At 37.7% G+C, this 25,883-nt stretch overlaps 1 protein-coding gene across 1 annotated transcript; it reads left to right on the top strand.

Moving 5' to 3' along the window:
* Positions 1–25,269, top strand: LOC145978507 (WD repeat-containing protein 43). Its single transcript, XM_083111135.1, has 10 exons — positions 1–210; positions 4,624–4,862; positions 7,831–8,064; positions 8,941–9,105; positions 10,899–11,049; positions 14,471–14,551; positions 15,877–16,071; positions 20,240–20,391; positions 22,532–22,776; positions 25,003–25,269. Exons 1-10 carry the CDS (start codon positions 43–45, stop codon positions 25,134–25,136), a joined length of 1,764 nt encoding a protein of 587 aa, XP_082967261.1. The 5' UTR covers positions 1–42; the 3' UTR covers positions 25,137–25,269.
* The last annotated feature ends 614 nt before the right edge of the window (positions 25,270–25,883 follow it).

The raw sequence follows: 25,883 nt of genomic DNA, 5'->3' as shown, positions 1-25,883 counted from the left end.
CACAAGTAGTAATCTGTGCCATAGACAGTTCTTAACTGCGTGATGGACGGTGTGTGTGATTTTTCTACGTGCGGAAATTATTTTGCTTCATGTCAGAAAAGTGGAAAACTTCAAATATGGGAAACGAAGACTGGCACTTTACTACAAACACAAAACGGTCCTTCCTTTACATCATGTACATGTTTAAAATGGGAAAGTGTAAAAAAATATGTAAGTAATGTCGTGATACCGCATGGTAAAAAGTACGTGCCCATACCATTCGAAACCAATCTGTGGTTATAAATATTGCCCTGTTCGCATAATGCGGCAGATTTAGTTTGGATGCAATAGTTGTAGTACATAATAAAATCTGCGTCTATCATCGTACATACAAAAAAAATATTTACACAAAGATAAGAGACTGGCGTGTAAGTTACGAATGCTGTAAACAACATTACCTTAATGCGGAATTTATTTTGGGCTCCTTGTATATTAAAATGTATCTACAGTTTGATCCATCATTGAGGGTATTTCATCTTAGTGTTAAAAAATGTAGCACTATTTTCTAATGTGTTTTGTTTGTTAATAGGCTGTCAAATTGAGGTGTTCAAAATAATATACTGTTCGATCCAATTTACAAGAATTGTATAAAACCAATCCAGTTACCCAACGGCATGACACTGCATAGCCCTAGAGGTGTTCTATGCATGGACATGACTGTGTTGAGGTATTTTCACCAGGTTTTAAACTGCACATGTTCATGATTCGTGACCTGACCTGTTGCATGGATGCATACATTATTTAGTTATTGGCATGTAGTTTACATTGGGGTGCATTTATTTTTGTGCGGGTGACAAGTACTTTTTTCTTTCTGACACCATGCGATTCATAAGAGACAGCAGGATATTCTGATATGGACTACTGCTGCTAATATGTCACGTGTTGTAGGTACCAAGTGGTATTAATTCGCTAAATTCTTTTGTTAGGCATGTCAGGTGTAGGGCTGTTAGCATTAAAAATACTCCCAGTGCCTGATAGTTTGATTTCTATGGTAGCGAAGCGTGGACTGACGGAGGAACCAAGCGATTATATAGACAGATTTTATATATATATATATATATATATATATATATGTAATTGTTGATTCAAATTTCCCCCCCCCTCCTTTCCAATTCATATTAAGTTGTCGCCTCTGACACAGAGGACATAAACGTTAAAACCTGCATCCAAGCACAGAAAAACAGGCATGGACGGTGTACTCACGACAATAAATTACAAACTCCTGTGAGTGTCGTACAAACCCTCCTTGAGATAACTTGTTTCAAGTCAGGTAAATCGGATGGATGTTGGTCGCCTCGCTTCCATGATTTTCATTTTCACACTTTTCTCTCTCGAGCTAAACGAAGCAGATTTCAATTGCTAAATAATACATACACTCTTAAGCATGGCCGTCCGCAGGATTTTTTTCAGTGAGGGGCAAGCAAGGTATTTTTTTTTTCCAGGAGGGTCAAAGGGTTTATGTTTTTCCCCATTATAGTGATGCCCTCTCAAAAAACACTTGTTTCAGTGTGAAATTATCAAGTTCCTTCAATGCACTTATAATAATTAACATAAATTACTGTGACAAATGCATTTTTTTGTGAATTATATACTTTTTAGGTAGACATTCATTTTCCATGGTGGGGGCTGGTCCCCCCCCCCTTTCTGGACGTCCATGCCCATAATGCTTCCCCCGATGGCGTATTGGTTCGCTTTGTAGTCGAGGGGTCCCAGGTTCAATACCCAGTTGAGGCACATTCCACGGTTGTTCGGATCCCACATTAAACTACAGGTCCAGTTCTGATTAACCTATTTGTGCAAAAAGTGAACTTAATAACTTAACTCAAACAAACAGAAACACACCCGCAGTTCGCAGTTCAACTGTTCCCAAATTATGTTCATTCATTTTGATTAATTCAAAGCAACACTTCTCACAAATTCTTTCCCCATCTACAAGATCACTTTGAAACGCTCTGAAACAACAGAAAGTGATACCAACCTATTTCCTTAATTTTGTCGATCACGGGAGAGAAGAAATATCAGTTTGGAGATAGAATTACACTGTGGAATCAGAATCATTACAACAGAAAGAGTATGTATGTAATGTTTAAGTAATAAAGTACCATAAAATGTTCCTTTGTTAATGTATACAATTTACTTTGTGAACTTTACAAATATCAGAAGATAGTTCTTTTTTCAATACTTTTTTCCACCCCGAAAGCTATTCATTTATTGAAATTACTTGTTAAAACAGTTCGCTTGAATTGCCATGCAAATAATTTGACAGTTGCCAACACTGTAGCTGTCAACACTGGTGACTTAATTCGAGCTGGACGCAGGGTGCAGACATTTCTCTTCCTGGAAACAAGCGCTCGCTTGCCACTTTCCACGAAATACAAAATAATTTGTAATTTAAGTGACCTACATGGAATTAGAGCAATGATAATAGCTTTCAGTTATTTTATGATTAATAATTATCGGTATCCTTGTGATCTTCTTTATATGCTTATGAAGACACACCTTGGTTATTGGTCTGCTGGCAATGTTTCTTTCTGCTTTCGGTTGCTTTCCGAGAAGCACTGAAGGCTCAGCTTTTCTGTGAGGGTTGAGGCCCGTTTCTCCGTCTGCTGAAAGAGTTGGAGGCCGCAAAATTTTGTGAAATCCATTGTGATGGAAACTAAATAAGGCTAAAACATTAAATCTTGTACTATTTCTTCGCCACTGGGTCTTCAGCATTTTCTGCTATTCTGACCACCTGGTGGAAGTAGTCATGACCAGAATTAATACCTGAGATAACCCACCACAGGAATCGACCTAGGTGTTCTGTGTTAGAATCCCTACAATAATCTTCGGTTGAAGGGGCTATTTTTTAATGTGATTTCTAGATAATACAGAAGGTAGTTTCATCCTTATGGTAGTGAAATTCGTCCCCATTTTAGTAGGCTGTAAAACCCCGTTTCTACCAGCGAGCATGTTCTGTGTGAGAGCCCTGTTCATGAACAATAGCATGACAATGGAGCTTCCATTGTAGGAGACATCTATTGAGCACAGCCTGATCAAGTTTTGCCCACTCATCCTTGCACACTTTCCCAAAGACCACTACCTGTAGTTGCACGACGTTTTTTGATGTTCCGGTTCAGGAGGCCAAACACTCAGAAGTCCATGGGTGCTGCATGAGGGGACTTGACAGGTATGTCTCTAAATTGGATAGCCTTCACACCTGTCTCCTGTTCCATGCGGGACATGTAGGTCACTGTTCTTCTCGCAGTATGCCTGCTGGCCTTATCATGGTGGATGTGCATTTTGTCGATGTCATTGCCATACAAAGCAGGGGCATGTTGGCGGTGGATGGGGTCTAATACGTGCTCGATGTAGTAGGCTGCATTCACCTTCACATTCGATGACACATGGTGTATAGGAAGCTTCCCATTTGCACAGAAACTACTACCATAAACCCTTTTGGGAAACTTTCTTTGCATGATCCGTCCCATCAATAGAGCGGTAGTAAATTGTGCGTATCTGCTTGGATTCTGTCAAATACACCCATGCCTCATCTAAGGTGATAACATAACACCATTTGTTGCCTGCCAGGTAGCCTTCATACAGCCGTTTCCATGCCAGCTGCCATTGTAAAATGTGATTCGCTCTGAGAACTTGAACCTGCCGCTTGTGTGTTCTTTTGAGCCCCAAATTGTGGCATATGATTCGGTTTACATTTGCTGTTGACCGTTGTACACATCTGGCTATGTCCCATTGTGTGGGTGGATTTTCCTTGGTGAGACACTGGCGTACCTTTGCAAAGACATCCTGACTTCATTGTGGAGCAGGTTGTCTCTTTTGCTGGTTTTCACCTGGCAATGCATGGGTTGAAGTTGGATTTGCAGTGCAATGGATTGCTGCATGGATTCCCTTATCAGACACTTTGAAACCTTTCATTTGGCACTGCTTTTTAATTCGGCTATAGCTGCAGCCTATGTCGGAAAGGGCTACGATGTAGCCCTTCCAAAAGGGGTGGAGTTTCGGAGGCATGTTGATCACACACAACTCTTCTTTACCTCGTTTGTTCAATTAACTGTCTGGCCTTTGGATGCTATGTGGATCACGATGCTGCCGCAAATACAGCGCCTCTGGTGGCCATTTGACAATGCTACCATAGGGATGAAACAACATTCTGTATATAAATTTGTAAGAACTTAAGCGCACTATAGTTTTCTTTATATCTGACTGATGTTATGAACATAGGTGGCCTTAACACTTCACTGTGTAAAATATTTTCAATAAATGTATGCATGTGCAAGCTACCCATTGCAAGTATACATTTCTATAGTAAGCTATGTTATTGATCTTTTCACATTAAGAAAAGTAAGAAAGTTGTTTTGCCAACTTTGGACTGTACGATTTATTTGGTTGATGTAATTGTCAATTTAATCACAAGTTGTTTTTAGTAAGGGTTATTAGCTTTCCAATAATGTACAATAAGTTAGTGTTAATAATTTTTTGTTGTGGTTGATGACTTTGCAAATACTTGCATATTGTTCAGTTTAATAGCGATTATTTAGGAAGGAAGGTTATTTGTCATTTTAACAAGTCTCATTGTACTTGCAGCCTTCTTCAGGCAAGAAGAAAAGGAAAAGCCTGGACCGTGATTGTAACATTCTTGCTGTGGGCACTAAGAGTGGGAAAATATCATTGTACAGTAAATCAGATGGAAAAGTAGTTGGCAACCTGGAAGGTGGGCAAGAGGAACCTGTCAACTGTTTAGCATGGTACACTCCTGGAGAGATGTTTGCTGGTGTGGACAGGTACATAGTTCGTTGGAATGCTGAGAAATCGTCAATTGTGAGGTAAGCATTCAAGGGAGGATATATGGTTCACTATTTTAATAGCTTCAAAGTGTGCAAATGTTGAAAAGAGTTACTGGTGGTATCGTCGTCGTTGTTTCATCTAACATAAGTTGCACTTTAACTTGACTTGCAATAGATGTTGCCTAATACATTTGGTAAGATGTTTTTTACCCAACGTCGTCTCAGTCACAAACATCACGTAGTGACACATCCATCTGATTCAGTGCCTTCTGTTGAGCTATTTCTTTTAGTTTCTGGCTTTTCACTTTACTGTCGCTTCTTCTTCACGATGAAAATGCACATCCCAACTGGCAACATGAACCATACAGGGGAACTGCAAAATGTCTTGTCAGTGAAGAAGAAAGCTGGATGTGTTGCTGTTTACATCAAAGGGAGAGTGGGACCGTGTATGTTAGCGGAAGAGCCAAGGAAGAAGTTGGGTAAATTCTCCACCTGATACATATTTAAAGTGTAAATTATTCTCATTCGCACACTTAAACAATATTGTAATGGTGGAATAAGTTCAAATTAAGCATAATATGTACCTTGGAATGAGTCTGCATGACGATATGGAAATCCCAAACATTATTTTTCTGTAGGTGATGTTACGTGATATAGTGACATTAAAGTATGTGACAGCAATTTCTCATTCCACCCTTGGATATGCTTCTGGCAAGTTTAGTTCCTTTCCCTTTTGCCCCAAATTTCTACCAGTTCTGGTTGTATACCTTATTTGCTATTTCCATCGTTCTTCGTATTGTTGGTTTGCTTCCCATTGAGTAACTGAATGCGTTCCTCACCACGTTCTACAACACATATGTGCTTGGTAGTTTGTCTTTTTGTTTTGACTTGAGATGGCTGGACCCCTCTCTGATTTTCTTCATATTTGGCATACTCACTAATTGAGGCCTCCTAATCACGAATCTGAAGTTAAAATTTGTCGGAAACTTCTAGAAATTGCAAAATAAGTGAATCAATTTTCGCGACCGGACCGCTCTCAGATTTTTATAGTACTGCTCATACTTACTGAACCATTGGCATGTGGTTAGGTTAGGCAAACATAGTTAAAATTTGGTGTTGTGGTAGTATCAGGAATATATATATTTGGTTGTGAAACAAAAAATTTCGCGAAAATTTACATTTTCCATTCTGAAAACTAACACCTTATTTTAGCTTATTTTGCAATTTCTAGACGTTTCCGACAAATTTTTAACTTCAGATTCGTGATTAGGAGGCCTCAATTAGTGAGTATGCCAAATAGGAAGAAAATCGAAGAGGGGTCCGGTCATCTCAAGTCGTTAAGTCCTTTTTTCTTAAGAATGTGAGTTCCTTGCAACACTGGCACCATTTTACAACAGAAAGTAACATCACAGATGCGATGAACAGTAATATCCAGCATACACGTGGCAGTTGAATGCTTGTAGAACAGATACGACGCACCAATGACAAAAAAAATGTTTTTGAGAGAAGTTGTATTGATGTTTGTTTCGATGCACCCTATATATTTCTGTGGTCTGTGGATACAATTTTAAGGACACCATGTATAATGGTTTATTGTTTTTAGATATAATTTTAGGGAGATCAGCTTTTTAGAACTAATGAGGAGGGGTCTGGGCTTGGGAATTTCCCTTTCATCTTAACTCATGCAAGCTTTCAAAATTCAGTTCTGGATAGATGGTATGTGGTGTGAGACTTACCAGGGTGGGAATTCTGCTTGAATTATTGCCTCCAGGAATTATATGTAAATTCTGCGTGAATTTTTTGGTACTATTATAGTATGGGGGTGACACCTATAAATCATATATTTCGCACTTTTTTACATTGCTAACGTACTATTTTGGAATGCAGAACATTTCCTAAGGTGAAATAATGCATTTCTAACTAAGATAATGTCTATTTCTTACATTTACGAGTACTTACTGTTACTTGTTATTTCGATTCTGTAACACATTATGGTGGGCGATAGCGTACTGGTTCAGGGTGCATTGTGCGAGTGTTTTGTCGATTTATGCAGTGTTGCAACCTCGTTCACCGGAAAATACCTACTTTCGTGCCCAGATTTAAAATTATGCTAATACCTCACAAACAATTGACGTTAGCCCCACAAACCATTTTCCGTAAGGTTAAGTTAGGTTAGGCAAGCAGAAAGCAAATTGATGCAGCAGAAACAGCGTGTCGGACAGAGATTTTCGCAGAAAACAACATGTATTCGCATTAAAATGGTTCAAAACTACATTCACGAACTTCCACAACGCTACAGAGAATTATTTCCGTAAGTAGTTTCTCCTGTAAATTTGAAGAAATCCGTCATCCCTATAATGTTACCAATTTTTCTCTGTAGACATGAAAAATTTATTAATCAAAATCTAAATTTTTACATATTTATAATTACCCTGAGGCACGTTTTTCACAGTTAACCTTTATATTTATGGAGGAAAGAAAGGAAAGCTGCATGAAAAATAAAACTATCCTCTCAATTTGTTTACTTTGTTAGTGACCTTCGCAGAACAATCTGACTGACTGACGGAAGATTGTTGCAAGATAATAAATTTTGAAGCTGATTAGGTAAATTTGAGTTTGAAATTCGTATACAATCAACAATTTTTTGTAGATTAGTATATCCTGTAACATTTGTAACTTGTGTTTGTAGATGAATTTTGAGTCTGGGTATGTGAAGTGGCAAATGTAAACTCACCTGAAATGAAACATTTTAAAATGTATATACTGTTTCATTGAATTATATATTTTTTGGATACATTGGAATCGCAGAGATCCTTTATATTGTTAATATGTTGGTGTGTGTGGTTGGTGAGAGGCAGTAATATGTACAGTTGACATAGAGAAAACATCTGCTTGTACCCTTGAATTTTTGGAAAGTTCGCTGTGAAAACTGGGAATTATACTTGAATTTTATCATGGTCCACGTTGCTTGCTGTTTTGTTAATGTTATCTCCTCTGAAATCTTCAGCAGGTGGAAAGCAGAACGTAGGCAAGAAGTTACATCATTAGCAGTGGTTGACATCTCTCGACTCCTGTCAGCATGCACGAATATCACTCTGTGGGACATCGAGAAGAAGGAAGTGCTGAGAACCTACACCGGACACTCCAGTGACATTCGCAACTTGATTCCTATAACTTCTGAACACAATGGTGAAGAATACTTCTTCAGTGCAACATCGGAAGACAGGCTTATTAGTGCTTGGTAAGTGTATTTTTTTTTTGACATTGTTCCAGAAATTTACATACTATTACTTCATATAATATGAATTGGGGCATGAAAATTCTATGTTTTGTGTGGCTTTTGTTCATTCGGCACCTCTAACAACATCTAAACACTCTTGAAAGAGTTATTTGCTTCTCCAGTTCTTCACTAGATGGCAGAACTGTCAATATGCAATTGTCAAGGGACACAGGTGCCAACTGCAGTTTAAAAATTGCTGGCCTTTGTTAAATTGAAAGTTTCTAACACATTTATTGGAAAGCATTTGCAGAAAGATTACTTAACCTTCAGAAGAAGTTCTGTCTTTTTTGTTCATTTATATACATGTGAAGGTATGACATATTTTTTTACATAAAAAATATATCTACTGTTACTCTTATCAAAAAATTCAAGTTGAAAATGTTGATTTATTTTCCCTACCAACAATATGGGATAGAATGTATAAATAGAGTTATTACTATTGAATAACTGCTTTTGGCTAATATAAGTTATTTTCACATGTAATAATGAAAAGAACTTGTTCACAACATCTGACAATTAGGTGTTCAGTGGTACATGTCCAAGTTTCAAAATTACCTGAAAATTATGATTTTCTAAAATTATGCATTTTTTAAAAAAATGGTACACAGGCATTACATGTCCTCAAAGAGTGATCGTTTGTCATGCTTCTCTGCAAATTTGATCTATCCGGTGTCCATAAGACCGACCGATGCTGGAAGCTATTTTTCAGATTTTTTTCTGGATGGTTATACAAATGTATCACTGCTACATACAACATTTTTTGTTCACTTTTATTAAGTTTTTATTCATTAATTTGTTCAGTTATTGTAATGTGTAAAAAAAAATGTTTGCTTCCAGGCAACTAAGTGATTCAAAGAACCATGTGAAGTCTGTTGTGTCATTCTTATCAGAGGACAACGTGGTGTACTTGGATGTGGGATCGGTGAAGGGCACTCAGGCCACCTGTACAGTTGCAGTATCAATGAGCGGGGTGCTGCACGTATTTGCTCATCAGCTGAATGGGTAAGTTTATTGATTGGCAATCTATTGTTAGTTACATGTGCCGAAGCCGTTACAGATGTATGAAAATCGGCCGAAATAGTTTTGTAAGATTTATTGAAAATTTGGTTATGATTTGGCATTATTGTAGAGTTTTTGTAATAAAATTATTGCAAACTCATTCAGAGGATCAACCTAACTAAAATCGGAAATGAAACGGTACATTGCTGAACCAGGATCTGCTGTTGTATTGGAAATTCAAAAATGAATATTCAAACCTGAAGCAAGTCCTGAGAAAATACTTGAGCATACATGCTGCATCAGTATTCAGTGATTGAGTGTTCAGTGTTGCTGAACAGATTTGCGATAAGAGAAGAAGTAGGTTACTTCCTGAAGTGCTTCCAAATCTCGTGTTTCTGAAGTTGAATCTGGCAGCACAGGAATTCATTTTGCATTTCAAAGAACTGCTTGTGTACTAATGTTTAATCTCTTGAGAATCCATGTTCTTCTTAAAGGTTCACATAACATTTTGTAGATGCAAATGTACATTCGCATCTCTTGAGAATATATATGTATTTAAAAATATGATATGCAATAGAAATGTACATAGCAAATTTATTTTTGTCATGCTGAAAATAACATCCCATTTCTGTTTAATAATCTTATGTATCGGAATCGGTTAAATATCGGCATCGGTATCGGTTCCAAAAATTATCGGTAAATTTTCAGCTTCGTCACATCCCTAGTTACAGTAAAACTATGTTCCAAACACAGTTATGCTTCATTTTGAAATTTTCTTTTCCAGCAGTTGGAGATTAGCACCTAAGTTAAACTTCTTTCTTTTCTAACTCACCTGCAAATTCTTCCTGTGATAACAGTTGTTATTGTTACCTGTTTTTGTGCTGTTTCTGTGTTACTTGTTCAATATGGGCTCCCTATGATATTAAGAAAGAACACATCCTTTGAATTCATACTATGGGAATGAGAGACGCGGTAATAGATAATACAGGTACTCATGTTTGTATGCCAAATAGCACACAAACCAACCTCCAAAATAGCTGACCAACTAACAAACATAAATGATACTTTCTCTCCTCCCTTAACAACCCAGGTGTCTATGATGCTGAATGCGAGTGCAAGGCTCATTACATCGGCAAATCCATCAGGCTTATCAGTGAGAGAATTCAGCAGCACTTATCAAATGCAAAAACGGCCCAACCCACCACCGGACTCGCAAAACATATCAAATTCCACAACCATAAAATCGAAAAAGTACATTTCAAATACAAAGCACACGCTCTCATAGACACAAAAATCAAAGAAACACATGCCATCATGGACTACAACCATGAACTGAACATAGATAGTGGTCAGGCACACCATGCTTGGCTTCCCTTACTGCAGTTAACACCAGTGAACAGCAGACGACACATACACAGACATACAGGTGACAACAGAACACCTAGCGGTGACTTAGGAAGATTCGAACCCAGGATCCCTGGCATCGTAGTGTGCTGTTAACCAGTCTGCCATGGAGGTCATTGTCAGTACTGGTAAAGAGTACCAATTAATCAGTCCCATCGAATAATAATTAGAAAGTGAAGGTGGTGTAGATATGAGGAGAGATGGAAGTGATCATTGTAAAATAAATTAAAATAGTAATGTACTGTGTATTAAGTAGTCTGCAATAAACTTGAGGATTCCGGAGTGAAAACTGAATGTTGTGTCCAGTGTTATCCTGTATTTATACACTGTCATCGAGTACGAGATTCATGTGGTATGATTCAGTAAGCAGTCTACATTTTATTTTCTTTCAGACACTGCAAGGAACCAATAAAACCAAAAGTGTCTGTGCATGTTGTAAATGAAAAGTCCAGTCAGCCTTTGCGTATCATTGCAGCATGCCTCATCCAGGGGGAAGTCCTTCTGGCATATGGAGATCACGTGGACATGTCATTTGAGAGAATTGTAAGTAGCTCATTCATGTCTTGAACACCTGTTTGGCTTCAATTAATTAATGACACTTGTATTACCAGTGAGGCTGTCTCTTAAACTTCCTACACTTCATGTTGCCCATCTGGTAATGAAAGATTCAAAGTTTTCCAGAGACCCCTAAAAAACACAGCCTATAATAAAATTATAAAAGCAAATTGACACACATCTAATGGTCTGTATAAAAATTATACGAATTTTGGTATGGAATTTTAGGTGTGGAATTGGGGCTCCTATTAGCACTTGTTGTGAACGCACATGTAAAGCATCATTGCAATGTTTGTTTCCTGACAAATGCTGGGTAACTTGGGAATGCTGTTCTGCATGAATTGCCTTGCCACATGGTTGACAAAACAACACAAGCAGTAGTGACTGGTATGTTGTGGAGTCACGAATAGGATGGTAATTTACTATTTAACGCATATTTTGTCTATTTTATGCATTATCTCCAAAACAAAGAATTCGGAAACTTTATTTTGTCTGGAATGTCTAAAACATGTACATTTTTACGTGAAATAAGACTTTGCTGATTACATTGCAGCCATATAATTTTATAGGCAAGGAGCTGTAATACTTTCCTTTGTCACCTTTTGTGCATGCAGGAAAACTATAAGATTGATATTTAAATGTTATCTGCATGTGTTGCTTTCTCGCGTACATAGTTACCTCTCACATGTATTGCAGCAATGTAGTTCCCAAATAATGTAATCTTACACTTTTTTTTTAAAAGAAATGCCAACACATTTAAACACAATGATCAATACAACCAACACAAATAACTTTAAACACAGCAAGTTGAATTGACATCAACTTAAATTTTGTTATTTCTAACTCCATGTCAAAACAAAAGAACATTCCAAATAATGTTTTAAAGAATACAATATATAGGTTAGTCCAGTGGTTCCCAAAGGATGCCCTGCAATATTCTGGGCTACTGTGGCTGGCTTACAGGGGCACTGCAAAATGTTACAATATTTTCATTGAAATGACACTTACTTGTTAGTCTACACGTGGTTTTAGAATCGGACCATCCCAATTCTTTCAAATATGTGTTAATTTAGTACTTTTTACACGTAAAATGTTTCTGAATTTGAAATGTGTGTTTATATTATAACTTAAGGCAAAGGAATCTAACCACACTAACTGAACGGTGCAACTGGTAGATAGGCTTACATTCCGAGTTGGGCACCACGGGAAAATCTTGAAACACTAAGGGTGCAACGATCCTGCAGATATAGTGAATTCGTTCTGTGTGTGGATATATACATAAAGGCCTAGTGTAATAAACTTGTTAAGTCGACAACAATTTTCATTGTGCATACACAAACCCTGTATGTACAAGATTGTCATATCTCCGGCGTTTATAAAGCTAGCATATTGGACAAATCTGAATAATTGTCCTCGCAGCGTGAGGAGTTGTGAATGAAACTATTTGGCATCCAGTGTGTTACTCCAAGCGCTTACTGCAAAAAAGTTTGGGAAACTCTGGGTTAGTCGTAAATCAGGTAAATCATGTAGTTGCCAAAAGTATATCATGTAGTTGAAGTCTTTGTTTTCTGGCACTGTTGTTACAAAATATTAACGACCACTTGAAATATCCATTTAAGGTCTGAATTCTGGACACTTGAACAGATGGAAAAAATCCCAGTTCTCCCCTGCCAGGGATCGAACCCAGGTCTCTTGCATGGTAGTTCGTACAAAATATTGAATGTATCTTTGTATTTGGTCTAGGAATTAATTCGTGCACCTGGACAAGAGATGGCGTAACGAGCGTATCATCCCACAGTTCCGTGTAGCCACACATGCGTTGAAAACTCCTGGCAGCGTGCATCGTTCATAGTATAGGGCAGTTGATTGACGCGTCAACAACAGCATGTTGTAGTCAACTGAACATGGTGCAGTTCGTGCTAGATAAAGTGTTTTTGCGGGGTGTTCTGCTTCATTACTTTAACATGCAGAAAAGTGCTACCGAAAGTCATCGTATTTTGGTGGAAGTGTATGGTGACCATGCGCTAGCTGAGCGAACGTGTCAGAAGTGGTTTGCACGGTTTAGAAGTGGTGATTTCGGCCTGGAAGACCAAGAGCGACCTGGACAGCCAAAAAAATTTGAAGACAAAGAATTGAGAGCATTGCTCGATCAGGATTCGTGTCAAATGCAGGAAGAACTTGCAGAAGCATTAGGCGTTGATCAAACAACAGTTTCCAAACGCCTCAAAGCCATGGGAATGATTCAAAAGATGTCACATTGGGTTCCACATGAATTGAAAGACAGGGATGTTGAAAGACGAAAAACCATTTGCGAATTGCTGCTTCAAAGACAGAAAAGAGAGGGGTTTTTGCATTGCATTGTTACTGGCGATGAGAAGTGGATCCATTACGAGAACCCGAAACGAAAAAAAGGCCTGGGTGAAGCCAGGTGAACCAGGTCCATCACAACCGAAACGAGATATTCACTGTACAAAGGTTATGCTGTGCATATGTTGGGATATGAAAGGTGTGGTGTACTATGAGCTGCTGCAACCGGGTGTAACTATTAATGGAGAACGTTATCAACTACAATTAATGCGTTTGAAGCAAGCTCTGGCCAGGAAACTACCAGAATGGGAGAACAGACATGATAAACTTATTTTTCAACATGATAACGCTCGCCCACATGTCGCAAAACCGGTCAAAACCTATTTAGAAAATGTCGGATAGGAAGTTTTACCCCACCCGCCGTATTCACCTGACGTTGCTCCTTCGGACTACTACTTGTTCGATTGCATGAATAACGATTTGATTGGACAGCGGTTCACTTCTTCAGAAGATATCGAAAAATGGGTCTCTGACTGGATCGCTTCAAAGGATGAGGACTTCTTTTGCCACGGAATCCGTAACTTGCCTGACAGATGGGCGAAAGTGGTGGCTCGCGATGGACAATATTTTTCTTAAGGTATTTATGTATTTTATGTTTGAACTTCAGCTTCAATGTGTGTGTAACAACCGTACGAATTAATTCCTAGACCAAATATATAAGAAATTCTTTATTTTGCTTGTGTCCCAGTTCCAAATACAGTGGAAATCCAATTTTACATTCTCAGATTTTCCATTTCCCACATTTTGTTTCTACAGCTTGGTCCCCTGAAGCACATTATATCGAGGTTCCACTGTAACTGTTGTTACCCAAGGAAATACTTGCTGAACTATCACTAAAAATATGCCTGACTTTAAGTACAATCATCTCGGGCCGTAACTTGATCACAATTTTTATCATATCTATACACAAATTTCTTTAGTACCAGCATTTTTGTCTTTTTGAAACATATACTCATTATTCAAACTGCAGTTTTTAGTTGTAACTTGTATTTGAAAACATTTTCCTTTGTACATGCACTGAGTGAATTGTTTTATTTTCCAGACGACAGAGACAGAAGAGAGATACATTCTTCTCTCAAGACAACATCCAAAGATCGTGCCCGGTGCCAGGGAAGACCCAAAGGTGAATCATTTTGTTTTGTATTTAATGACAGTTTTTCTCACAAAAGCTGAGTACTTTGAGTTTGTTGTGGGTAAGGAGACATGGTTCCTGATTATTAACCATTCAACCCTTGCATTACCATTCCTGCTGTTTACAGTGATTTTAGCCATAGAAATATACAGTCACTGCTGACACTGCCGGCTTGTAATGAATACATTGACTTTCAGTGGAATCGTTACAAGCCGGCAGTGTCCATGACTGTATATGGAAGACTGGAACAAGTAGGAGAAAATCTTGTAAAAGGATTAGATGAGTTTCAAATGCTTGTATTTACTGTTGTTGCTAATCTGGTGGTGATATCTTTGTATTGCTGAACACATGGTATTCTTCTTGGCATACTGGCAGAAGGATGTCATTCTTCAGTCCAACACCTTTTGACATAAAATTTCTTTGTATTAATCGGCTACCATCTGAGTAAGCGTAATTTAATAGGAAGTTGTTAACAGTTTATTGTACAGTGAATATTGAAAATCTGTTATTAGATTTTATACTTGTATGATTTGTTGATGTACAGATTTTTTTTCTTTATCTGTAATATGTTATTTATCATATACGTATTTATTTGACAACATTGTAATTTCTCTGGTAACAAAAAAACTGTTAATGTTATGGTGAACGTTAGTTTATTGTTTTCTTATCCCATATTGTGAATATCAGATAATTTGCTGATATTTTTGCACAAGTCAATCACCACCTTCAGAGCTCCCATGTAGCCAAATGGCTAGTGCTCTCGCCTTTGGTCCGAACTGTCATGAGTTTGATTCCTGGTAAGAGGCCTCAAATTTTTTGCCACTCACCCAGCGACATGAGGACAATTGGGAAACTACTTGAAAAGAGGTAGCGGGCTTGGGTCATGAAAGCCAGAAAATAGCGGCAATGGGACTTCGTTTGCTGAAAATGCATCACCCAATGAAAAAGCTGCTCTGGCAGGCCCTGACTAGATGGCACCATGCCTGTTGCACGATGAAGTTTATGGCAATATGGCCTTCACATGTTTCTGGAATATATTGAATGAAATCCTCTGTTTTGAAAACCAGTATTTGTTTATTAGCAGTACACAAATTATGATGACGTAATGTTTGCTGTTGAACAACAAGTAACAGACATTAGTTACTGTGTTAAGCTAGTAGGTGTGGATTCTCCAAATATACATGTACTTTGAAGGAGAGTTATTCCTTGCCTGATGAGCTAATGTTACAATTTTTCAAGATTCTACCGTAGTACTCCCATTACAGTATATAGCCAAAGCTGAAGTTTCAATGCTGAGGAAAAATGTACTTTTGCAGGTGCGACAGCCAGAAACAGCTGGAGCCCAGTATGTTGGTCCGTCAATGTTGCATTCTGCTAAGAAGGGGAAGAGGACACATTCGGATTCCCCTAATGAGCTGCCGATGGAGGAGAGGTTGAATAACCTGACGTTTAACCCAGATTCAACAGTCAGCTCACTCAAAGCAGACAATGTGATGCAAATGCTGGCACAGGTAGGGATGCACAGTTACTAGTATTTAAGGTGCTGTACAAGTATTAATGCATGAAGGGTTACATGCCCAAAACTGTTCTAGTGATATGATCAAGCACGAAACTTGCAGGTAATTTTGTGAACTGTCTTCACTTTACTGATGGACAAATTTTTTAACCAATTTTAGTGTGCTTGCTAATATTTTTTGTAAGTCTAATGTACTAACTGACATTGAGAAATAGATAAGGTAAATTTCCAAACTGTTACCGGTAAAAGTGTACAATCAATAATAATTAGTGCTTTTACACTGGTTAGTTTTTTAGGGGCCTATTCATTTTTATCACACTATTTCAACTGTTTTAGTCCTTATCACTTATGTTATACATGAAGATGTTGACATCGGTATGCATGGTGCAATAAAGATGTAATCATTGTGAGTAATATTACAACATAAATAAAAGTTAGTCTTCAAAGTTTCACTTGCTCCCTGTTATACTATTTTCATTGTGCTTAATTTTTTTAATGCGACCTCTACTGTATCAGCATGCAGTCTTAATTGTCCATTGTCTAGTGCTGTGACCTATTCTTATTCTAACACCATGTTCTGAAAGAGCATCTCTTCTCCAGTCTTCTACTTTTTTTCCAGTGGGGATCAATCGTAGGACATACCTGTGATTTTACTACGAATTCCTCATGCTAACCAACCACTCCACCCTCTTACCCCTGGAATTCTGAACTAATTTGTGCTCCACTTAACAGTACTATTTTGTATTTTCTGCAGAGAGGGTATAACGGTACTATAATGCATACCACTATAAAGATGAAAGTGGAGATAATGCAATTCGTATAAGATCTGCGATTTGAGTTTGTCTGTTGTTTGGATTGTCCAGGGCTAAAACTTCCAAGTATTCAAATAATAGTAAAAAGCTTGTCAAAGTAATTTTAGACAGGGTCAATCAGGAATGTTCTTTGCTTCACTAGGTTATTTCAAATTTTATGGGTATGCACACATGTTTCATGCAATTTGCCAAGACATACAAGCAAAATTGTGATGTTTTGGACTGGAAATTCGATTGAAAATTACGATTCAATGTAAGAAGCGCCGTAACTAGTAATCCTAAATAGATAAAGTTAACCATGATTGCTAACTCTCGTAGAGGGTAAAATCTAGATCTACGAGAAATACCTTTTTTCCCACAGAGGTTATAAAACTTTTATCTACCTTTTAATAATTTAAAATAAATAGAAACCTGTAATGGTGTAAGGTAATGTCTGCTTTATTATGCTAACTTTAATTTACAATGATATTCATGAATATACAATGTACAATTTTATATTTATCACACGCAAAATATTAAGAAGTTTATATGCTGTGCATATGGTAACAATGGTGTGAGGTCGGATACATTGTGATCGTCTGACTCGAGGAATGGAGTCCTAAATTTGGTATAAGACTAAAATTGGTCTTTTATGTTTGAAAACTGGATGAATCCGTATAAACTTTGAAATATTTTGCATAAGGATTCATACGTTTGATACATATCTTAACAATTGGCATGTATACGTCTTAATGTGCAGAAGCACGAAAATTGTGACTCGTCAAGAGGATAGTGTTCGACGACCATTTTGGGTCGTAGGACTTTCAGATAAGTATTGATAACTTGACAAGAGTATAAAAATACTTGCTAATAGCATATTGAACAATTGTGTTATCAATATTTGACACGTTTGGTAAAAGTATATGATAATTATTGAAAGACAGAAAAATGCAATTTTGTCCTAAAGATGGATTTCCATATCTTTGATTTCTGTAAAAACGTGGCAACTTCTAATTTGTAAAATTGGATGTACAAATTGATTATTTATGCATAAGCATGTGATGTGTAAACTAAAAATGTAATTTTCAGTTATGTTCATTTAATTAATACATTGTTGAATAGAAGATTTTTGACGTGAAGCATTTTTGTTTTTATGAACTTTCAATGTGATGATTCGTAATGAGTTGTATATTTTCTTGGCAAGACTAAAAAATCCTGAGACATGATAAAATTATTGGTATGGAACAATACATACATATTGACTTGTAATTCTTCGGTAGACACCTAATATACATCACATTACAGATATGAGTGCTGCAATTTTATCTTTTGCAAGTGATATGCTGATAGCTGATTAATTCAATTTTATTTTTGTTGCGAGGGTAAAATTATATATTTTACTTTACCGAGAGGCTTCATATAACATTAAAATTTCTGGTTAGTCACATAGTTATACAGACATTTAAAAGGGGACCATATTTATTTGAATTTGACACTGGGATGAATTAACAGGGTTTTGGGCCATTGCTATGAAGGCTGCTGCTTTGATTTTCCAATGTGGTTCTTTGTGTAGTACTATTATGTTGTTCCAATGAATTCTATGTGATTCATAACATACAAGTCGTCTATTTTCAATCTACTTTTCCGTATGCTGCTGGTGTTCATCTATCCTCTTCTGTAGAGAACATCCAGTTTCTCCTACGTAAGCCCACCTACATTCACATGGTTTGTAGTATATGCAGTTTCTGCTGACTTGTCTGGGATTCCGTAGATTAGTGTTTGATAGTATGCTTCTTAGTGTCTTCTTACTGCTCAACGATGTCGTCTGTTGAAATTTTAAACCAATTCTGCTTATCTTTTCTATCAGAAAAGAGGTATGTAGGCCCTTGAGCTCAGACAGTGAATTATGGTATTCTTTGTACTCTTGGGGTGGGACAGATTACCCTTTCGTGGGCAATGGGAAGCATTCTTCCCAAAAATACTGTCATCAATTGGATGGTGTTTGGTCCACTGGGAAGCATTATTCCCACTACCAACATGTTTTGATTTTTAAATTAAACAATGTAGTATATATCTTAAACATTTGATTAATGCTCTTCGTGGATCTGCTGCCATCTATTGAGCAAATGTTGTATCATATTTTTATATTTTTTCCCATTGTTTCTTACAACTGAAATTGTATTTTTCTTCTTCTAAACAAAACAAACTGAAAATGTCACTAACGACCTTCAATGCATAGGGAGTCATAATTTGGGTTTTTTTTGTTTTTTTTTGCAATGTAATCGAAACTTTTATTCAGTAACATATTCGAGTGGAGTTCTTGCACAGGTTCTCGCCATCTTGAAAGCTGTGAGTAATCTGTGGGTTGTGGTGGCTATTAGCACTTTTCACCAACTTTTAGTGCCTACAAAACAAACTACCTACAGAAGATGCCGTAGATGTAGCTCCAGAGGTGTTGAAAGAAGAACATATGTAGACGGAACCATGTTTCAGACAGTTCCATGGATAGTTAAAGTCATGGCTTGTTTCCTTCTGTGAAAACTCAGAGTATAACGTAATAATTAAATATTGTTAGATAAAAGTGTATATTCAAACAAATGTAACAAAAGTGAAGTGTGTTCCCATTCTAAAAAAAAAAGCAGCAACACATGTACAAAACCAATGTCAATAAACCATTCAAAGGGTATCATTGTCATGGTTACCACATTGTTATTCTCCATTTACGATGTTATTTATTTTGCATATTTTGCAGAAGATTTAATTTTATTTTAAATTTAATCTTATTTTTCATATTGGACACACAATGTCACATAATGTTGCAAATGGAAAAGAAAACTCCTGAGTACCTGTGACATGAATTGGTCCAGTGGGAAGAATACTTCCCACACCATAAAATTATGGGAAACCATGGAAAAGACATAAAGTAACAACAGAGTCTTAAATGTTGTGCACATACACCAAATAATCTGCAGAAACCAATTTCGTCCAACTTTTAGAAAAAATTGGCCCATCAGAAGGTTAATGGGTACTCTATCTGATATATGGTCTCCTCTCCTCAGAAAATAGAAACCAGTAGCATAAGTAGAAGAGCAGTAAAGAATGCCAGGAGCACCATGGAGTAGTTGGTTAGTGCACTGGATTTGTGGTAAAATAGTAGGTTCAATCCTCACCACCGGTAAAAATAAATTTCTCCACCTGAAGACAAGATCTTGAAATGTAGTGTTAGAATACGTATAGTTTAAAGCACTAGACTGTGGATAATGTTCAAATAACATTGCATACTAATAAAGAGTAATTGTCACTAATATTTAGAGAATTAACTCTTGAGTACATCAATATGAGAAGTATAAATTGTGATTTTTTCTTCGGCAGGGTATACAAAGTAATAATGAAAGGCTGATAAATGAAGTACTCTTAGTAAAAGACGACAGAATTATCACCAATACAGTCCTTCATCTTCCTGTTCAACTGTTGCTGCCTTTGGTGAATATTTTGGCTTCCCTTATGTATAAATCAGCATTCAAGTAAGTATTTTTTTTTCTTTCGCTGAACTCTGCAATTTGCTGTTGCAATGAGTTAGTTTCAATTTAACTACCAATAATAAATAGTATTTCATATACCTTTTTTCGGTACAAAATTTACCACTGCAACTCATGCATTTGACCAGCCTGGTGAGAGAACCATGTTGTTCTGTTCAACTTTGTAGGATCAACACTGAATTCTGTTTGCGCACACACATACACATGTATGTATGCTTTGAAAGTTCTTCACGATCATTAGCACATTCATCACTGACTTATAAAAGATTTTTTTTAAAAAAATGTACCTTAAAGTGGTGGGTTTTGTAGTCATTCCAATTTCATCACCAAAGTTCCTGGGTTCAAAATTCTATCTTGAGAATGGGTGTACTTTATAAGTGTCTCTTTGCGAGTTCCATCATATCCTCGCTCATCCTCATTGCCAATTGACAGTGGCAGAAAATTTAAGCTAAGTAACAAAAATACAAACGTTGTTGCTGTTATGACCACTTAGTCTTCTTCATATGGCATAGTGCTCAGCACAGCATTCTACGATGCCAGGAGACCCAGATTTGAACTTAGTCAAGCGAGATAAGTGTAGGGTTTAAACATTTAAATACAATTGTCCTAATGATTTGGTATGGAAAAAGTTGAATTTAATTTTTTACAAGATTGTACACACCCTGTAGGTCACACCCACCAATGGAAGGAATCTTTCTATGCTGTTTGAAAGAAAAAATAATGAAAATTCTCTTTTGGTGTATCTGTTTACTAGTGAAATTATTGATAATTTTATTGACCTGATCCAAACCTATAATTTGTGCTTGTAAACATAATTCATACAATTTTATTTTCAAAAGTAAATGTCTAAGTATGCAGTTCCTTTTAAAAGCAAACTCCATTGCAGTTGTTACATACATTAACCTTTTGACGCCCAAGACCTTTTTCACAAGTAAGCCTCTGGGTACCGAGCCGATTTTGAGCAAAATGCAAAATGCAGAGTTTCAATTAAATAAGTGTAGATCGGACGCTAATTGCCCTAGAGAGATGAGTGATATACCGTTGTACGCGGAATGAACCAGAGATTGAGACTATATGAAATTTTTGCAAATTCGGCGTATATGTGGCGAGGGGGAAGGGGCTAACTCTCAAAATTCCAAAATTTCGGGGAAAAAAATTGTGTTCCCCCACCCTCCCCTCAAGCAAAAAGTACATGACAGTGTCGACATGCATATGGAAATGATCGCTAACATGTAAGGAACACAAAAATATTTGCATTATTATCATATGACCAATGTAACTTGAGTTATACCCCCAAAAGGAATTGTCGGCACGCCACTGATTCAAGCTTCAAAATGCAGCGGTACCTTGAAATAACTTTAGCTCAGAGACTATTTGCCCTGGAGATATGAACAATATACCGTTGTACGCAGAATGAATCACAGATTCAGACGATATATAATTTATTCACATTCGGCGTACATATGGAGGGTGAAAGGGGGGAAATCCCCTAATTTTTTTTTTAAAAAAAAGGGGTTTCTCCCCCCACGCCCCCCGAAAAAAAGGATATAAAAAGTTCAAAATGCACATAGAAATTATCGCTCGCATGTAAGAAACAGAAAAATATTTGCAGCATTGCCGTATGACCAATGTAACAACAAAGCCGGTCTTCCTTTGTCGGCAAAAATTTGACGTTGAAAAGAGCCGCAAAAGAGAAGTACCTTTTCCCATCTTTCCCCCTCTATTTTCATGAAGACAAAAAAAATGCAAAAAACAATTTCTGTTAAATACATGTGTTAGGAACAATATAAAAAAATAAAATCTATATTCTAGCCAAAAATAGAAATGTTATAACGTAAAAACTACGACCTTGACACAGCGTCTCGATCGAGATGCTTGGTACCCCGAGGGTTACTTTTGGGTATCTCGTTCGAGACGCTTGGGCACCAAAAGGTTAAGGAGATTAAGGATTCAAGTTCTTCATGGAACATTTGCAATTTTATATTGAACCACCTAATTATATCTGTACAATGTATTTTGTATCAGTTCATCCCTATTACTTTCAGTGTTAATAAATCATTATCTGTAGTGAAAATAAAAGCATGCACTGGTGCTAATTTAACCCTTGCAATGTCTTGATGTCCAGGAGACAAATGGCGATGCGGTGGCTCCACAGTGTCCTGAGAACGCACACAGCGCAAGTCCTCTCCAGCCCTGGTATATTGCAGGCGTTGTCACCGATTTGTGGGATGGTGGAAGCGCACGGCAGCCTCCTGTCCCCACTGTCCCAGCTTCATGGCCGACTCACCTTGCTCATGGACCAACTCCAGAAAGATAGCAGCAAAGGGGCTGTTGCCGTGGATGAAAATGCCATGCTTGTGTATCAGGATGGTGAGTCTGCTCTTACAGTATCTTTGATCATAAATAGCTTTAGGGTGAGGGTATACTGACTAGCAGCCTTTAATGTTTTTCCTGTACTAGGCCTGGTCAGTCTGTAAAGACAGCCACACACCAGATCCAACGAGTCACAAAGCAACGTAACACGATGAGTCATTTTGTTCGTTAGCTAAAATCTGATTGCAGATTTCGTCGATGTACACAATCAAACTAGGTCTATCTTTTATAATTTGAGAAGTGGGTAAAGATCATCAGAATCCATGTGTACGAGGGTCACTATTTTTATTTTGAGCCTAACAATGAAAAAACAGGAATTTGGCATTGAAAACTGCTTTATTGTTTTTCGAAGTATTCTCCTTTATGGTCAATACACTTTTGCATTCGTTCGAACCATTTGTCAAAGCAGTTTTTGAACGCATCAATGGCATCTTCTGCCGACGAAAATCGTTGTCCACGCAATTTATTCTTAACATTCGGGAACAAGAAGAAGTCATTGGGTGCCAAATCAGGACTGTACGGCAGATGACCCATCAATTCAATTTTTTGACTGTTCATAAAGTCGGTTGTTAGACAAGATGTGTGACAGCTGGCTGGCATTGTCTTGATGAAGAATGATCCGACGGCGTTTGTTTGTTTTCCGTATTTGACCGAAGACCTCTGGCAAACAAATTGTTGTGTACCATTCAGAGTTGACCGTTCTACGTTCCTCTAAAGGCACAGTTGCCACATGACCAGTTTTCCCGAAAAAACAGGCGACCATTTGTTTCGATGTGCTTCGAGCGCGAACAACTTTTGTTGGATTGGGTTCATGTTGAAACACCCATACAGTCGACTGCTGTTTACGTTCCGGCTCATATGCATATATCCATGATTCGTCACCTGTTACAATCTTATATACGTCTTTTGAAGCACCACGATTGTATTTATTGAGCATTTGTTTGCACCAATTGACGCAAATTGTGTGGGATCCAACGAGAACATACCTTTCTCACAGCTAAATGATCTGCACAGCATCAATGTTTTCTTGAACAACAACTGATTTTGGACGACCTTCGCGAATCTCGTCGGTGAGCGAATGGCGGCCACGATTAAATTCGTTATACCAGCGTTACACAGTGGCAAAGGATGGGGCTTCATCGCCAAATGTGGAAGTAAGTTGATCGATGCACTCTTGTCTTGATAATCCACGTCGAAAATCGTAAAAAATCATCGCACGAAAATGTTCACGAGTTAATTCCATTTTATAGTTGTTGCGCAATCTCCAAGGCAACATAAACAACACAACGAAGCTATTGACAAAACATTTGAAGTACGTTATGGTCAATAATGCCAGACGATTCTGTGCAAATGTCAAATCGCGCCTAACTTCAATCAGTGTTGCCAAGGCTCAAAATTTAAATAGTTACCCTCGTATGTAGAATTAATGTATCAATTTGTTTTTTAAACCGAATCTATACAACATTGCTACTGCCCTTGCACTGTGGCGATGTTAATCATGGTGGCAACAGGGGCTATTCAGATAGGATTTTTGTTGTGCCTGTGTCCAGTCTGTAATTAGTGTGTGGCTAAAGTGAATGGACTCTTGCATGTGTAGTTTGTTTTGTCGCAAGCCGCTCCACCAAATTCTACTGACCTTTGTTGTTTTGTTGCAAACTGTTGCAACATGACTTGAGTCAAATCTTTCATGCCCATAAGAGGTTAAACCTTCCCTAAGACTGCAACAAAAATGTCACATCGTGTTGGATCCGGTGTGCAGCTGACCTACAGGTTTGTGAGCTCAATCGTTTGGAGTCACAATCACAGAGGCAGTGTTAGTTACAAATCAATACATTCGATTCTGTTGATCAATACTCTTTAGTTCAATCAATTTAGGAGGTTAGTCATTGGAACACAACAAGCACGCAGAATGAAACTGTTGTATGTTACTTATCATAGAAATTTCAGCAAAAAATGCAGTCTTCGACCAGGGCTCGAACTTGGGTCCATGGCATACCGTGCCAGTGCACGCAATCTACCAATTGAGCTATCTAGCCAGTCATGGATTCACCTGATTTTTCACTCTTGCTGTTTTACCCTGTGAAATGGTCTCTTGTCAATGCTACTTGGTCAGTATTTGTTAAATCTGTAATTTTGACCCTTGTGACTAGTTTCCACTCCTGCCACATTGGTAAGGTAAATCCCTGTAATTTTCTGAGTGTGATTGAATTACATCTTTTCCAGAATCGTCAGATGAGGAGAGCGTCATGGGTGAAGCACTTAAAACATCAGAGTCTGAAGACCATTGGGACGAATGGTCAGATGTGGATGATGATGAGGAGGGAAGCAAACATGAAGAAATGGATGTGTCAAGCTGAGATAACTTTGAGAAATAAAAGTTGGGATATTTTTAATGTTATATAATTTAATATGCATGCTCATACCTAAGAAGAAGGTATTTAGATTTGTTCTCATGAACATTCAATGTGCCACTAATCCTTACAAAAACCACAAATGGGAACAAAAGCTTCCGCATATTGGCTACCAGAAGGGAAAAGGAGAGAAGAAAATAAGAAATGAGAAGAGAAAGAGGTTCAAATCCGGGAAATGGGGGGGGGGGGGAAAGTCTCGGTAAGAGTAGATAAGAATGAACAGAAATAGCCCCCGCTTCCCCTACTAGGATGACTCGAATCCGGGCCTCCTTCCCTTGAGCAATCACCAACCCTGAGACAAATCTGAAAGGGGGGTGGCTGATGGGGCTGCGCACCTCCTCCTCTAGTAGGCCAAGAAGAGAGAATTTAGCCAGCCCTTACATATCAAACCTTTCCCCTGTTCCCTCATCACTTCAGGCAGACAGACTTTTACAACCATGCCCAGGCCAGGATTCATGTACCGTGACTCGAACCCACAACCGATCCTGCCTCCTTTACTATTCTCTCTCTCTCTCCCTTCCCAAGTTCAGGTTATGTTTAAATTAGTTTATTTTATTATTATTTATTTATTATGAATTGTTCTGCACATTAAGTGTGTGCCAATTGACCATTCACCTTGTTTTATACAATGTGAAATTGAAATAAAAATAAACTATTTTCAACATGGATGCAAGTCTGTATAAAGAAGCACTC

The sequence above is a fragment of the Lepisma saccharinum genome, chromosome 25 (assembly GCF_977018435.1).
Source record: "Lepisma saccharinum chromosome 25, izLepSacc3.1, whole genome shotgun sequence".
NCBI lineage: Eukaryota > Metazoa > Arthropoda > Insecta > Zygentoma > Lepismatidae > Lepisma > Lepisma saccharinum.
The sequence above is the reverse complement of the archived record's forward strand: the minus strand, read 5'-3'. Positions and strand labels throughout refer to the sequence as shown.

Bases quoted from the DNA above. Each gene is read 5' to 3' on its own strand.
- LOC145978507 (XM_083111135.1), top strand. From the start codon at position 43: ATGGACGGTGTGTGTGATTTTTCTACGTGCGGAAATTATTTTGCTTCA. The intron at 11,050-14,470 runs GTAAGTAGCTCA...TTTATTTTCCAG, and splicing joins ACATGTCATTTGAGAGAATT to ACGACAGAGACAGAAGAGAG. The intron at 14,552-15,876 runs GTGAATCATTTT...GTACTTTTGCAG, and splicing joins GTGCCAGGGAAGACCCAAAG to GTGCGACAGCCAGAAACAGC.